Below are 14,490 nucleotides of genomic sequence, written 5' to 3'. Positions count from 1 at the left end.
TATCTCCACCATATCTATACAGTCGAGCCCGCTTATAACGAACCTCAGCGTGACGTGGCATCCGTTCGCTGTGTCCCGAAGTTCGTAGTAAATGAAACACAGATTTTAAAAGAAAGTTGCGAGTGAAAACACACTTTTTTTTTGCCCCAAAAAGTCCGTAATGCATGTGTTTCGAAGAGCAGAAGTGATAAGGGCGTTCTCGAGTTCATTTAAAACGGCAGGGTGCTCGTCCGCCGAGGCTCGTGGCATAAGCTGCGTGAGGCACTGGCTTCAAAGTTTCGTCGCTCTCGCAATCCTATTCCTCCAAATCCCTCTCGCCACGTACTTCATTTACAATGCCCTAATCCGTGCACGGTTTCGCAGTGTCAGCATCATCATCAGCCATAATTAAACCATCGCAACAGATGTCCCACCCGCTCTCCCAAGTTGGAGTCGACGATGCACTGCCGCAGTGGTCCTGTTCGGAAGCTTCAGGTTCGGCATTTGGCCCGACGTCGTCGAAGTCTGCTTCGCCAAAACAGTTTCGTGCGCATGTAGCCGTCACTTCTGCCACGAAACATTCACCATCTCCACAGCTGAATATCGGGACGCCCGAAACGGCAAGTTAGCTGCCAAGTGGTCAACAACTATGAGCAAGCGCTCTTAGCTGTTGCAATTTCACGATGCAATTTCAGGCTCATACATTTATTGCTATACAGGAAACCCAATCTTCAACACTTCGATGCATCTAGAGAACCTAGAAATACGTCGATGCTGCGAGGCGCCCTGGCGTTGGCCGGCAGCATATAGCTGCTGTCAGCTGGCCTCGCGCAGGAGCCATGGTCGAAAAGGCAGCAGGGCTTCTCATCGACGGCCGAGAGCAGAGCACAGCGTCAGTAGGTCAATGCCCCGAGCACCTCTAGTGTCGACGTCGATGGGGCGAAGCCACGACGCGCACTCTTCACGGGCACGCACCGAAGCATCACACACTTACACACGCACAGAAGCACGCGTGCACACACACACAGCCGACGTCCTTCGTTCCGCTCTCCACGCATAAGCACCAATACTCAAGGTCACAACTTCCTTCGAGGTAGACGAAATAAACACGGAAAAAAAGTAAAACACGGCAAAATGACACTTAATCTCTGGCCAAAAGAAAATAAAACATAAAATACAAGTAACACCTAATATTAGACAAAATAAACTTAAAATGCGCATGAACACTTAAAAAAAAAAAAAGAAACACTGGCAGCAGACTGGGCAGAGTCAACTTCTTTACGAGAAAAGGCCGTAAAGAAGCTAACCTATACTAATGCTAGACAGTAAACTGAGGGCCTTCGGTTGCAAAGAAGTCCGCTATCCGGCGCTAAATCACAAAGGTGATTGCTTCCTCAGATTGTACTGGTGCGGAGTCCGAATGCGGTCCGCCGCTCCGGGTGTGCCCCGTTGCTTGCGCGAAGTGCCGCAGGGCTCTGGCGCGAGCTCGTCAGACCATGATACAAAGGGTTTTACGTCTGTGATATGGGCACGGCTGAGTTTTCCCGTATGGGGATCTTTCAGCAAGTACGCGAGTGCAGTGCAAGCTTTCTCCACTCGGTACGGACCAAGCCACTTGCCAGCAGGGAGTGAGTGAGGTTGAGAACCCCTTACTGGCATTTCTAAGAACGTGGTTACGCATCAGGACAAGATCGCCCACCTAAAAAACTAGGTCGCCATGCTTGCGGTCATATTGGGCTTTCTGTTGAGCCCTGGCCAACTCCAAACTTTGCCTTGCTTTGCAGAAAGCTCGACAAAGCATGTCCCAAAGTGTCGATACGTAAGCAGAACAGTCTGCCGGCGTCTCCTTGCCCTTGAGCTGGCATTCAGTGACTGTTACAAGCTGCCACTCTAGCGTCGCCAGCGCGAAGTCGGCGACGGGAATGACAGCAGGTTGGTTCGTTCCGTACGCAAGCAGAGACAGTGAAGAGATCAGAGACGTGGGAAAACAAAACAACTTTACTCTAATGATATTGCAGCACACGGGATCTAATACAACACTTCAATACAACCAGCAAAATACATCGACACTTGATACAACTAAAGAAATATATAACAGAAACAATAAATCAGCTTACGAGAGAGAACTATTACAAGCTACACAAACTAACAACAATAGAACTACGCAGGAGAAAGTTCCAAGATATAAACAGGTGAAGGCATACGTGTGATGACCGGCAGCGTTGCGTCCCCGACGATCGGAAGCGAGAAGTCGAAGAGAGTTCTGGCACGACTGCGATGTCGGCGGTGTTGCAACGCTGGTGGCTCCGGGAGGCTAGTGCTTGCAGGTGACTTTGAGCAGATTGAGCTAACTCGAGGCGAAGTCCCGATGTCTACGTTGCAGACGTTAATATCGCGTCACAACTAGACGAACGGCTAAGTTTAGGTGGCCAGCCGATACAGAGCCACTCTAAAAACTTCTAGAAGAGATGCTTGTTGATCTGTTTCTACACCATCTTGGTCAGCGACTAGTCTGCCTAGCAGGGCAAAATCCTGCGCTTAAATCCCCCTCGTGTCTCCTCGCTCTCTTCCTTGGGGACAAGAGACCTCTACCTGGGTCCAATCATGCACGTTTAATTGAAGGGAAACTCCGCCCCAAAAATATTTTGACCCCACCCTTTTTTAATTGGGAGAGGGCCCTCAACTAGCGAGAGTGACAACCTGTCGGGTTGTTGTCATACGGCTTGGCCACCAGAGCGTTTCCCACGCTTTTCCCCGTGGGAACGGTCAAACGTTTGGCTCTCAGCCGGGGTGTCTCGTAGTCTAATCCTTGTTCGGGGTATACCGCGGCCTTCTACGACCTTGCAGAAGTCGCCACAGTTACAAAAGGATTAACTGTCGGCGGTGACGTTCTAAGGAGAGCACCCCATTTTGCACTTATCGGTTCCCTTTCATGTGCCGCCGTTTCTCACGGTCAGTCGGGGAGTACGGCACCCGTTAATTGCCGTGACGCGGTGTCGCCGAAAATAGCCGTTCGTGACAGTGACGCTGGTCACCTGATTTGCCAACTCCTTTCCAAAATTTAAAAAGGTGGGTGAGAAACCAGTTGAGCGACTCTTGGATGTTCGAATAGTGAACGCGAGTTCAAATGGTCTGCCCAGTCCCTTTGACTTTCGGCAAAGGCCGCCAACATCGGTTTGAGCGTGCGATTCACGCGCTGTGTCAAATTGGACTGGGGATGGTAGGTCGAAGTAGTGCAGTGATCAATTCTGAGAGAACGACACGTGACATCAAACACACCCGAGTGATGAAATATGAAGCATTGTTCGTGATGAGCCTTTCCAGGAAGCCGAACCGGCAAAACACTTCCTGCATCTTCTCAAGCACCGTTCGCGCTGTCACCTTCCGAAGAGGGAACAATTCCACCCGTTTCGAAAAGTGGTCAACGACTACCATCAGGTGAATGAACCCCGGCTTACTTCTGGAAAATGGTCCCATTAGATCGCAGGTGGCCACTTGCCTTGGACGCTCACTGACAATCGGTTTCATCAGAGCGGGTGGTTTGCCACCCCTTGATTTCACCATTTGACAGACGCGATTGTCTCGATTCATGCCGATTCATGTCTCGATTGTCTCCGAATGTCTCATCCCGAATGTCTCGATTCATGCCGGGCGAGGTCACAACGCGGCTCAGTTTTGCAAAAACTTTCGAACCACTCAGGTGACCGGTCATGGGTTCGTCGTGAGAGGATCGCAACAATGCGGCTCTGAGACTTTTGGGCATAACCACCTTAAACGGGTCAATGGACTCGTTGTCGGTGGCTATATACTTCAGCAGGAGCCCGTCATGGTCCAGCAAATATGAATCGGCCGGGGACTGGGCGACACACGCTGGTTCGAGCCCCCTATTCGCGCCCTCTGCAGGGCAAGCAGCGTCACGGCGCTCCATCTCTCTGAGACCGTGGCACATTTCACGACAAAACGGGTCACTTTGCTGGGCCTTCAGAAGCTTTTCTCTGCTCAAAGCGATTCCCATTCTCCCAAAATGGGGGAGTCTGGTATATCCCGCCCACTCAGGACCACAGCAACAACCGCTTGAGTCGGCATCACGGGTTCGCTCTCGGCGTCGTAGCCTTCGCAAAGCTCTCCCGCTCGGCCGTTTCGCGGTGCGCCGCTTATCTGGTTAGCAGCCAAGGTTTGTCTGCGTGGGGACCGCATGGGGAGCCGCTGTTTCGCCCCGACGCTTGCGTGTGCAAAGGCACCACTAGCGGCTGTCGCACCGGGATCAAGGTCCTTGGCAGACAATGGGGCACGAGATAGCGCGTCAGCTACCACATTGTTGCTCCCCTTTCGATACTGCACTGAAAAGTCATAATGCTGTATCAGGAGAGCCCAGCGCGCCAGCCTGCTGGCAAGCTCACGGAGCCGCATCAGCCAGCTGAGCGCACTGTGATCCGTTTGCACCACGAATTTCGTCCCATCAAAATAGACGTCAAACTTCCGCAGTGCAAACACGTTGCCGAGGCACTCCTTTTCGGTCATGGAATAATTTTTCTCCGCAGAGACCAAGGAGCGGTTGGCAAAGGCCAACGGCTGCAACACGCCAATGTATTCCTGTAGAATAACAGCTCCTAAACCCAGATTCGAAATCCTTTAACTCGGCAGGTGTGTGTGTATGTGTGTTATATATATATATATATATATATATTTGTTACGCCGTGATATGCCCCCTGTTAACTGCGTCTAATTTCATGAAACCATCAAATAATACTGCCGCCTTGGTTCTTTTTTCGCTCGTTTTAATAGCAGCAGCTGTATATGGCCCGCGGCTCTGGTGCATGCAAAGGTATATTTTTCGTGCCAAAACCATGATATCATTAAGAAGTACACTGTGGTGGGACACGCCAAATTAATTCTGGCCACTTGGGTTTGAGCACCAGTTCTGTTTACATTGAGCATCATCCTGCCATGCACTTGAAATATGCAAAACCAAGACACCCTCTCTGCAATTCTTACACAAATCTAAACACAGTGTTTCTGCATTTCGCTCCCATAGAAATGTAGCTGGAGTGCACGGGAATCGAACTCGTGACTTAGATCCTAGCATCGCAACACCTCAGCCTGCTAACTTATCAGAAGGTGTTGCTTGCAAGACCTGTACGTATAAACGCTCAGCGCGAACACGCAGCATAAATATGTTTACACCGAGTGGCTTTGAGAAGTCTAAAGCCAAAAGCTGTATAGAACACTTGCAGGGCTCGTGGTACGGTATTTCAACTGCGGTGTATGAAGCTACCCAGCTTTGCCACTGTCACATTACAAATGGTTGTCTCGGAAAGCCAGTGCGCAATCTCGTTGTGTTTATATTAACGCCATAGCATTAGAAAGCTGGTGTCGCAGAAATTTCACAGTCAGTGTCGGCATCGTGTGTTAAGAGTGAAAATTCGTCCGTGAGCGAAAAATCGAGAAAGAAGCAAATAAAAATAAAGAATAAAACTTTCGGTTCCATTCAGGATGGAACTCGGGCCATTTGAGTGGCAAGCAGGTGTTCTACAAAGCCGCGATGTTACTTGCTGCTGTTTTGGGAAAAAAACACTACATAAATGTCATGTAGTGGAAGGAGTATTCTTAACGTATTTTGTTCGACAGGTGTCACGATGAAAACGAGCCCATTCGGCAATTTGGGAGGCCATCAAAACTATATCAAAAAAGCTCGGGATAGTCGGGATTATGCAGCCATCGCCGTTAAAAACACAGACGAACTTTCAGACGGCTCTGAAGATGGACAACTATGTCTATCGAGCGGAAAACGTATCGTGCCTTTCCAGAGGCGTTGATCAAGTAAACAGCAAACACTAGATGATGTGCTGCCATCTGTGAGGCATTGTGAGACTCTTGATGGCCTCCGAAATGGCAAGCACGTGGCATGTATTGGAGGCCATGCGACTCTTGCTTTAGATCATAAACCTTTATGTACCATTTGTGCAGGCGCGCTGGTATAGTCTACTGTGTGCGCGCGTGTGTGTAACAAAGCGTATCAATAAGTATGCACTTAGCAGTGGAAGAGTGCACTAGGAGCCGGATTTCGCTATCGCGTTCAACTCTTAAAAGCGAAGCTTAAGGGTCCCCCAATTTTTTGCTGCAGCTTCAGTTGACAAATGCACTTCTCTTTCATAAGAGTCCGGCCATCATGTTTCTTTTGGTAATGCTGTGCACGACAAAAAAATCCTTCAAAGTGACAAGACCACGGAAGTATCAGAAAACTGCCATAGTCCACTCTTCGCGACATTGCTCCATGCACTGCTTGCCTTGGAAATGCTATAACTTCACAGGCGGTAGCAGGTCACAATGCAGCAAGGGTGCGCACCTGCTTTTCAGGATGATGGAAGGAGCGGTGCCCATTGTGTGCAAAATGTGAAATAGAATTCTTAAGAAGAGATGCAGGTCGAAAAACCGAGATTTTTTTTCGAAAAAGTCGAATTTGTGTTTTCTTGCGTTTTGTATTTCTCCAAGCCTTCTCTTTAATATTTTAAAAAATCAAAGCTGAGAATCAGCTAGAAGTTATCGAAAAGTACAATTAAAGATTTCGCGGTGGCTCGTGAAAGTGTGAACTTACCCGATTTTCATGCACGCGGCACTTCGCTCTACGGCATCGCCGGCTCTTGAAATTTCGCGGGCATGTAGGCCTAACCCTCTTCTCTCAGAGCCCACTTCGGCAAAGTGGCATTCACGCTAAAAATACAACAAAAAAATCGTTTTCCCACAGCATTTTAGTGTGGCGACTGGGCCTTTGAAGTCACGTAGTATGATCGGAGCCCTGCCATCGGTTGCGAGTATTCCGCCGCACAGCCGGATGCGAGCGCTTTCTTCGTTCTCCTGCTTTCGCCGAGACATCGACGAACACAATCGCCGGAGTTATTATTTCTGCGCCATGGATGCTGGCGAGAAATGCTACTTTCGTTCACGGAAGTTAGTTACGCGGCACCAGTACGAGGGAAGGCACCACAAACGCAAACAGTGAGCGCCGACGAGAGGTCCGTCTGCTGCTAGGCCTAGCCGCGGCAGCAGCGACGCACCCGATTCGGATTGTTCGAGCTTTATTCCTACCGTCGATGACTTCATCGGCGCTTCAGAGTGAAAGATAAAGATGTTCGACGACTAAAGCAAGTGTCAGATGAGCGCGGGAGCACATTTATTTGTGAGACCAATGCGATGCAGAACCTCGTCAGTGGCGTAGTATGCTCCAACTGCGGGCGGTGCGAGCTGTCTATTTGAGTAATGGCAAGTAGACGATAAGGACTGGCATCGCTTTCGGAACTTTAGCGCCGAAATGATGCACGTGCTGCAACTGTTGTTTCGGCCACGTATGCGTCAAGCCGCGTGTATCAGTCATGCAGTGGAAGCGAGGAGACGTCCGCCAGCAGCAGTGCACGAGACAGCTTCGCTGTGAGCGTGAAGTCGGTGGTCGCACCGCGTGCGATCGGCATCGGACAGGAGCAGCTTGTGCGGGTTTCGTGCAATCATTGGTGTTAAAAAACCGGTGCGTCACAAGAACTGCCATTAGCAAAAAAAAAAAAAAAGTGCATACCGCCGCCGAAACCTCGAATGAGCCCAAGAGCAATGGCCCGTCGCCGCAGTACCGGAAAAAAAAAAAAAATGCTCGCCGGGAGGAGACAACTTGCAGAAGCTGTAAGGGTCCAATATATAGTGCTGGGTTATTCTGAAACTGTCAACTTTTTCGAGATAGCTTTGCTGACATTCTCTGTGAATTTCATTCAGATTGGTTGAAGAGTATATTATTAAACATGTTTTTGAACTTTCAAACCGCTTTTTCTCAGTTCCTTATTTTTTGGCGTTTTTAGAGCTTGTGCACTATAATTTGTACGCTTTACGTAGTCGGATTGCAATGAAACTTGGCGTAGTTAAAGTTGTCCTGAATTCAAATAAACAACTTTCAAAGGTCTCCAGAGCATATTCAGCTGGATTATTTCAGAAGCTTGTTCTTTGAGTATTATAAAACTCAAATTCAGCATTAGAATTTTTTTCTAGGCCAGCACACAAATGTTACACAATGTTTCTTTGCTTTATTGAATTCTGCAATTTATTAGGAGCAACATTGGCTATTTTTTAGAGCTTCCTTGTGCTTACTATTGTTGCCTAAGCTTGCACAAGAATGCATTGTTTTTACAAATGCATGGTCTGCAAAAAATTAACTAAATGAGCCATGAAAAAAATAAAAGCAGATTTGAAAAGAGGAGCTCCAACTCTATAACTGGTGAAAGTTTCATTGAGCTGTCACAAATATCTGAAGAAAAAGTTTTTTGAGGAGCATCTCCCCTTAAGGAACATGTTTTTCATGCATGCAATGGGAAAACCATGCAAGCACAGCTTGTCCAAGCGACCAGAGCTTTGCCCTCTGTTCGCTAGAACAGTGCTGCGCCAACTTGAGCATGTCTTCCCTATAATAAAGTGCATCTCCTTCACACACACTATCATCGCAAAAGTAATAATTTGAGATGTGCACAAGTGGAAAATCCCCTGCGTGCACTTCCGTCATGCTTTCAGTGAAAGCTGACAGCTGCTATGTGAGCCCACCTGCGGTTCCAATGGCCACCGTTCTGCGACTTTCGGTGGCACGCCTATGCTACGCACATTATGACTATTGCACATTGTTTTGTATGTGGTTGGGAAATCCCCACACAATTTGCGCACCCTATTTTCGGAGCTCCAAAATCTGGAGAAAAAAAGCACGCAAATTATGTGTGTGAAATAGGCATGTATAAGCCATTTTTGTCTCGCTGGAGTAATGTGCACTAAGCTGTGTCTGTAAACCTGTAATATCATTGCTTTGTTTGTTTAATCTTACAGCAGGCCACTGCCTAGACGGTCTTTGTGAGTGCTGAATGTATGTTTCTCCCCGATTTTTCAGGCAGAGTATTTACCATCTCCATTAATGGACATATTTGGGGGTGAAATGCGCTCCTCTGTGACAGCTGATGGAGAGACATCTGCTTCCCTTCAGCCATTCTTCACTCTGCAGCTGGACATTCAGGTACAGGGGGTGTGTCTTTCAAATGGTTTCCCTCCCTATTTCTTTCTCCCACTCACTTTCAACTTTAGTATAAACCTCGAGTTGTTGTTTGTTAAATAAATTAATTTTAATTTTCAAAATTTGAAGGAATTTTTCCATTCGTGCACAGTTTACATTATGTTTTATGATCGTGTTCAAACATATAGGCGACTCTCATTAATTCAAACTCAAAGGGACCTCTGAATTTTGTTTGAATTTAAAGAAGCTTTAATTATCAGAAGTTATCTGATATACAACTCAAGGTGAGGTGACACCACACATTATGATTAGGCTTTGATTTTATCTCTATTGTTTGGGGGGTGGATGGCGATCGAAAAAACTTTTTAGTTTGTTGGCCTAGAGTAATAAAATTTGGCAGGCATACTGAAGAGTGTCTTGAATATTTATAAATGTTATTAAACCGAAGTTTCACTGCAATATTTTAAGTAGTTTTCAAGTTACACTATGTTACATAATCTGGTGACATAGTCTGCTAGTGAAAAGCCTAGGATTGTAACAAAACATGCCAGGAAGGTCCAAGTGGTTTTGATCTTTACTCAAAAGAACACTACACAGGATGTCATTATTGAAAATTGTCTATTGCTTTTAGTTTTTTACAAATAACATCCCCATAAGATTCATGTATTACATTAGAGCTTCTCAAGCAGCAATTATCACATACAAAAAAAAAAAAACCAAGCCCTAAGCAATGTAATGGATAACGCCGTCCTGTCAACAACGCTTCAGGGAAAAAAAAAAAAAAAACGGCATCGAGATCTGTCCAGTCTCTGCCACGCTATGCTTTTCACAAGGAACACTAAGGGCCCAAAACGCATTTCAGAGAAAACGGCTTTGGAAGTTTTTATAACACTTCACCTACATCAAAATGCACCAGAACAGTAGCCTTTGACCTCTGCTTCTTCATCTGGTGTGTGTTTGATGATTTTTTTAGCACGCTGGCTGTTCTTTCCTACAGCCCTCTGGGGGCAAACGTCTCCAGGTTTTGCATCCAATGCAGTGCAAATCTCGGTATATGTTCGCAAGCTGCCTGCATAATACTTGGCTACTGGGTCATGCATTGCTGATTCCACAGTGAAGAGGGAGGCATGCTGCTGCTTGGATATCGGTGACCAAATCACCGAGTGGAGGCTCTGAACACCGCATTGAGTCCTGTTGCCACTACATAGAGCCAGCAGTCGAGGGTCTGAAAGGTGTTGATAGATGGGCCGCAGTGCTTCTATAACCTTACTCATTCATCACTGGCCAGAAATCATTTATAGCAGTAGGCTCTTTTCCAATGCTCCCGATTGCCTACACTGATCTAACATTTATATTGACGACTCTTTGCACTTTCTTTTCTCTTTGACGACCAGTGAGAGCTGGCTGTGCCGCAAGAACAGCATATTAGCACCATATCCACGACAAGTCTAAGCCTTGTGTGGACAACAGCGAGGTCTTGCTCATGCCGAATTGGGCAGAGTGTTTTTCCAATCATCGCATTCTGAGCGGCCATCTGAAAAAGCATATATTCTTCTTCTTCTGGCACAGACATCGTTTCATGTTACTGAGACATGGTCAGTGCGAAATTCTGCTCAGTTGCCAACATCGCGCCGAGCGACTCGCGAACTTTTTTCGACTGTGCCTCTGCCGTTTTCGCGGACAGAAGGCTTGGTTGAATATGCGCTCTTGAATCGTACAACACTCACCTAGCAAAGTCTCGTTATTACTCCAGCCATTGACTGCGTCTGCCGACGGGCTTGCCATTTCCGCATCGATCGTTTCATCATTATGCTGAACAGCCTGATCCCGGTTAGGCAAGCGTGTAGCCACACGTTGATACACGATAACATTGATAAGCATGCCTTCTGTTGACGACTCTGACACGCACCTACATCATGCCAACTCTGCATTGTCCGGTGGCTCACGATAGTTTTTTGATGGTTCAGGATCCAGTGTGGCTTCGTTATCACCGACTGACTGCCGACCAGCTGGTGCTTTCGCAAATGCCGTAGAATATGCAGTCAGCACTTTCGTTTTCCGAAAGAGAGCACAGTCATGCGTTTACTATGAAACGTGCGATCCATCGCCACAAACTATGTCTAAAACTTTCGAAGAGCCTCCTCGGCACAGAGAGCTGCGACGGTGGTGCGTCCGGCAACTTGCAATTGTTCGAGCAAAAGGCACAGGAGAACTCTACGATCTGGAGGGCTGCGCGGAACTATCGTTTCGTAAATACTTTTTGCACGACAGTTCCGAGGTCGATCGCAAATACTAAGAAGCACACAGAGAACGTTTGCAACGAAATAGTTGGAGCAGACGATTTGCACGGGCAGCGGCTACACCATGCGCGAGAGATGAGCATGTGAGCGCACGCACCAGCCAATAGCAACCACTCGTTTCCCCCGCCACGAAGGAGCGAGCGCTGCGTCCAATTGTAGCTCCGCATTTGAAAAGCAGGAAGAGCAGGTACCCCACAAGCTACCCAATCGCAAGCCAGTTATGCTTCAAGCACACTGTTGTTCTCGTCACTGATGGCGGGGGGGGGGGGGGGGGAGCAAATTTCTTGAACGAAAAGCAACCAAGATGGCGGCGCTCTATTGAGCGGGGAGAAACTGCATGCGTGCGAAGTTCGGCTATTTTTGACAATTGCACGCTCATGTGCTGCATCGGCTAGCTAAATAGTTGACTTGAGGTACCTTAAGCGCGAATTCGGCACTGATATTTACAGAGGACGTAGTTTATAGATTATACTGACCAAATGTACTGTTTTCTAAAAATGGACTTTCTTTACTTTGTTTTTCCGGTTTTCGAAGGCCACGTGCCCCCATACCTAAGTTTCATTTAACAGGAGTCCCATTTACTGAGAAGTGAACATAGGTGCAGAATACAAGTCCGAAACCAAGCGTTGCAGAAGCAGTAGTTCCAATTAAGCAGTAGTTCCGTTTAATAGATTTCGTTAACTGAGAGTCTACTGTATATACCAGTTGAGAAGCGCCACGGTTTTCCATGCTTGTGCTTTGTTTCAAACATTTGTTTACTGGAAAAGCCTTTCTCTTTGAAGGCCTGTGGTGGTCATTTTTAATTTTTAGACGATCAGGATTATATAGGCATGCAAATTTTTAAATAGTGTGAAAGCAGCAGATTTCATCTGGTCTGGAACTGCAAGAAGCCTGAATTAATCAAATGATGGAGATTGATTTAACAGACTTTTAAATACATTGAAAGAATAAAGGGCCAACCAAAAAATTGAATTTTGTTTAAATTAACCAAAAGTATGAATGATCAGAGTTTGATTTATTGCGAGTCTACTGTATCTATTTTCATCTCTATCTCTATGCTAGTCTGACTTGCCTAACATTGATAATAGGGGAAAGGTCATTATAGAAACGAAACTTCATGGTGATTGAAAAGTGAATTTAGAAACTGTATTGTAGTATCCGTATTGTTTAGGTACAGTGAAACCTAGTTTTTAAATACCAACTTCACGCACACTAAAGATTTAAACACTGCAATGAGTCTTTTGTTGAGTGTCCGTGAAGGCTAATATATTTGCCTACCTCATAACTATGTTCGCTCCAATCTGCTTCACTCTGTCATAATGCATCACCATTTTGTGATGGTGATTACACTAGAACTGACCTCTCTGATGGGAGACAGTTGCATTCATGTTGCGTAGCGGTCCTTGAAACCCTTGAAAACCCCCTGAATTTCGAAATGGCATTTTCAAGCCCTTGAAAACCCTTAAATTTGTTTGAGGTCCTTAAATGTCTTTGAATTTCGTCAATCGAAGTTGCATTAGCCATAATTTAGTGGATTTTTCTTTTTGCTTGCCTGGCAACCATGTCTTCTTAAGCCAACAAACCATCCAATCTAATCAGTTTCTGTAGCTATAGTGGAGCGTTGTAGTACAGTGTACTGTCCTAGTACATTGTAGTTTTGGTAGCGCTTGCATGCTTACAGCAGCAACGGAGCTAAGCCTGGCTTTTTGGGGGAGACTGTGCAAGTGTGCGCGGATATCCACAGTCGCGTCGCTTATTGTGCAACTATGCCGAGCAAGTGCAAATTCCAGCCGTCTTAGTCATGCATTGCTGCTTATAGGAAGTAGATTGCACCAGATACATTGAACTCTCATCAGGCAAAGTATTCCGATGTAGGAAGAGCTATAACATGTCGTCACTAAAGGGTAGTCTGCCTTTAAAAGTCACATGAAGAGTACAATACACATTGAGAACACAAAAGTGACTACAGTCCATGGTAACTTAAATGCGTTCATGGTGCCAACCGTACAACTAAAATAGAGTACACATTTTTATGCTGTAAAAAGTGGTGTTGTCATTTTCTGAAGTTTCAAGTGTTGTTTTAGGTCCTTGAAAAGTATTTGTTAGGTCTTTAAAAGTCCTCGAAAACCCTTGAATTTTGTTTCACTTAAGTGCTATGAACCCTGTGCATGGCAATTACACTAGGACTATCCCTTCTGATAGGAGACAGTTGCTAATGACGTGAACATGGTTTCGGTTAAATAGTGAATGGTGCATGTTTGATTCTTCTAAATGTGGCAAGCCATAGTGGCTTGTTTCATTACTAATGGTACAGTGAAACCTCATTAATACGTACCAGCCACGAACAGCGGCATAACTATGCGTTCAACGTACCCAGCAACCACCAAATGTGCGATCCCGGCTGCGACGGCTGCACTTCCGATGGAGGTGGAAATGTTGTAGGCCCGTTACTCAGATTTGCGTGCACGTTAAAGAACCCCAGGTGGTCCAAATTTCCAGAGCCCTCCACTACGGCGTCTCTCATGATCATATGGTGGTTTTGGGACGTTAAACCCCACAAATCTAATTAATCTATCTAACCACCAAATGTGCATCTCCTGACGTGCACTTTTGCCGCCAACAAAGGACTAAATACAGTGCCACGGTAAATATTCCCCAAAATGCGCACCACAAAGCCATTGTTTTCTTTTTGCCAAAGTGCATAAAAGATTTTGTACATCGCACATCTGTCAGATAACATGCGGTGCCGAAGCCAAGGAGCATTTCGATACGACGGTGGGTTCTAAATATGCATTGTCGTGTAGCGACAGAACGGACATTATCAGCTTTCTGTGATACATGTGTTCCTTATCCTGCTTCTAATCGAAAACAGGGTGTGTTCCCCCTCCATCCCGCTTATGGCCACAGAGAGCCAAATCTTCTACTGGCTAGTTGCGGGCATCACGTCGCCTACTTGGGGCGCACTGTAATTGCCGGTCCGCTTGCTGTACGATACACCCACTCCACTTAGTACTGAAGCCAAGGAGCATTTCGAAATGACTGCGGGTCCTGGATATGAATCGTCGTATAGCCACAGAATGAACATAATCAGCTGTACGCGATACATGTGTTCTGTATCCTGTTTCTAAGCGAAAACTGGGTGTTTGCCCTCCTCCCCGCTTTACGACCGCGTAGAGCCAAATC

The 14,490-nt window shown here is 46.4% G+C and overlaps 1 protein-coding gene across 6 annotated transcripts in view; it reads left to right on the top strand.

Annotated features, from left to right (window-relative positions):
• Window positions 1-14,490, top strand: part of LOC119176508 (ubiquitin specific protease 10) — a 160,734-nt gene that overhangs the window by 126,322 nt on the left and 19,922 nt on the right. For all 6 annotated transcript variants that reach the window (XM_075877774.1, XM_075877772.1, XM_075877773.1 and 3 more), the window contains one exon: window positions 8,888-9,010. In XM_075877774.1, the coding sequence (XP_075733889.1) occupies window positions 8,888-9,010 (123 nt within the window). The remainder of the gene's footprint in view (window positions 1-8,887; window positions 9,011-14,490) is intronic.

Source organism: Rhipicephalus microplus, chromosome X (assembly GCF_043290135.1).
Source record: "Rhipicephalus microplus isolate Deutch F79 chromosome X, USDA_Rmic, whole genome shotgun sequence".
NCBI classification, from domain to species: domain Eukaryota; kingdom Metazoa; phylum Arthropoda; class Arachnida; order Ixodida; family Ixodidae; genus Rhipicephalus; species Rhipicephalus microplus.
Note: the sequence above shows the minus strand (reverse complement) of the source record. Positions and strands in the feature narration are given on the sequence as shown.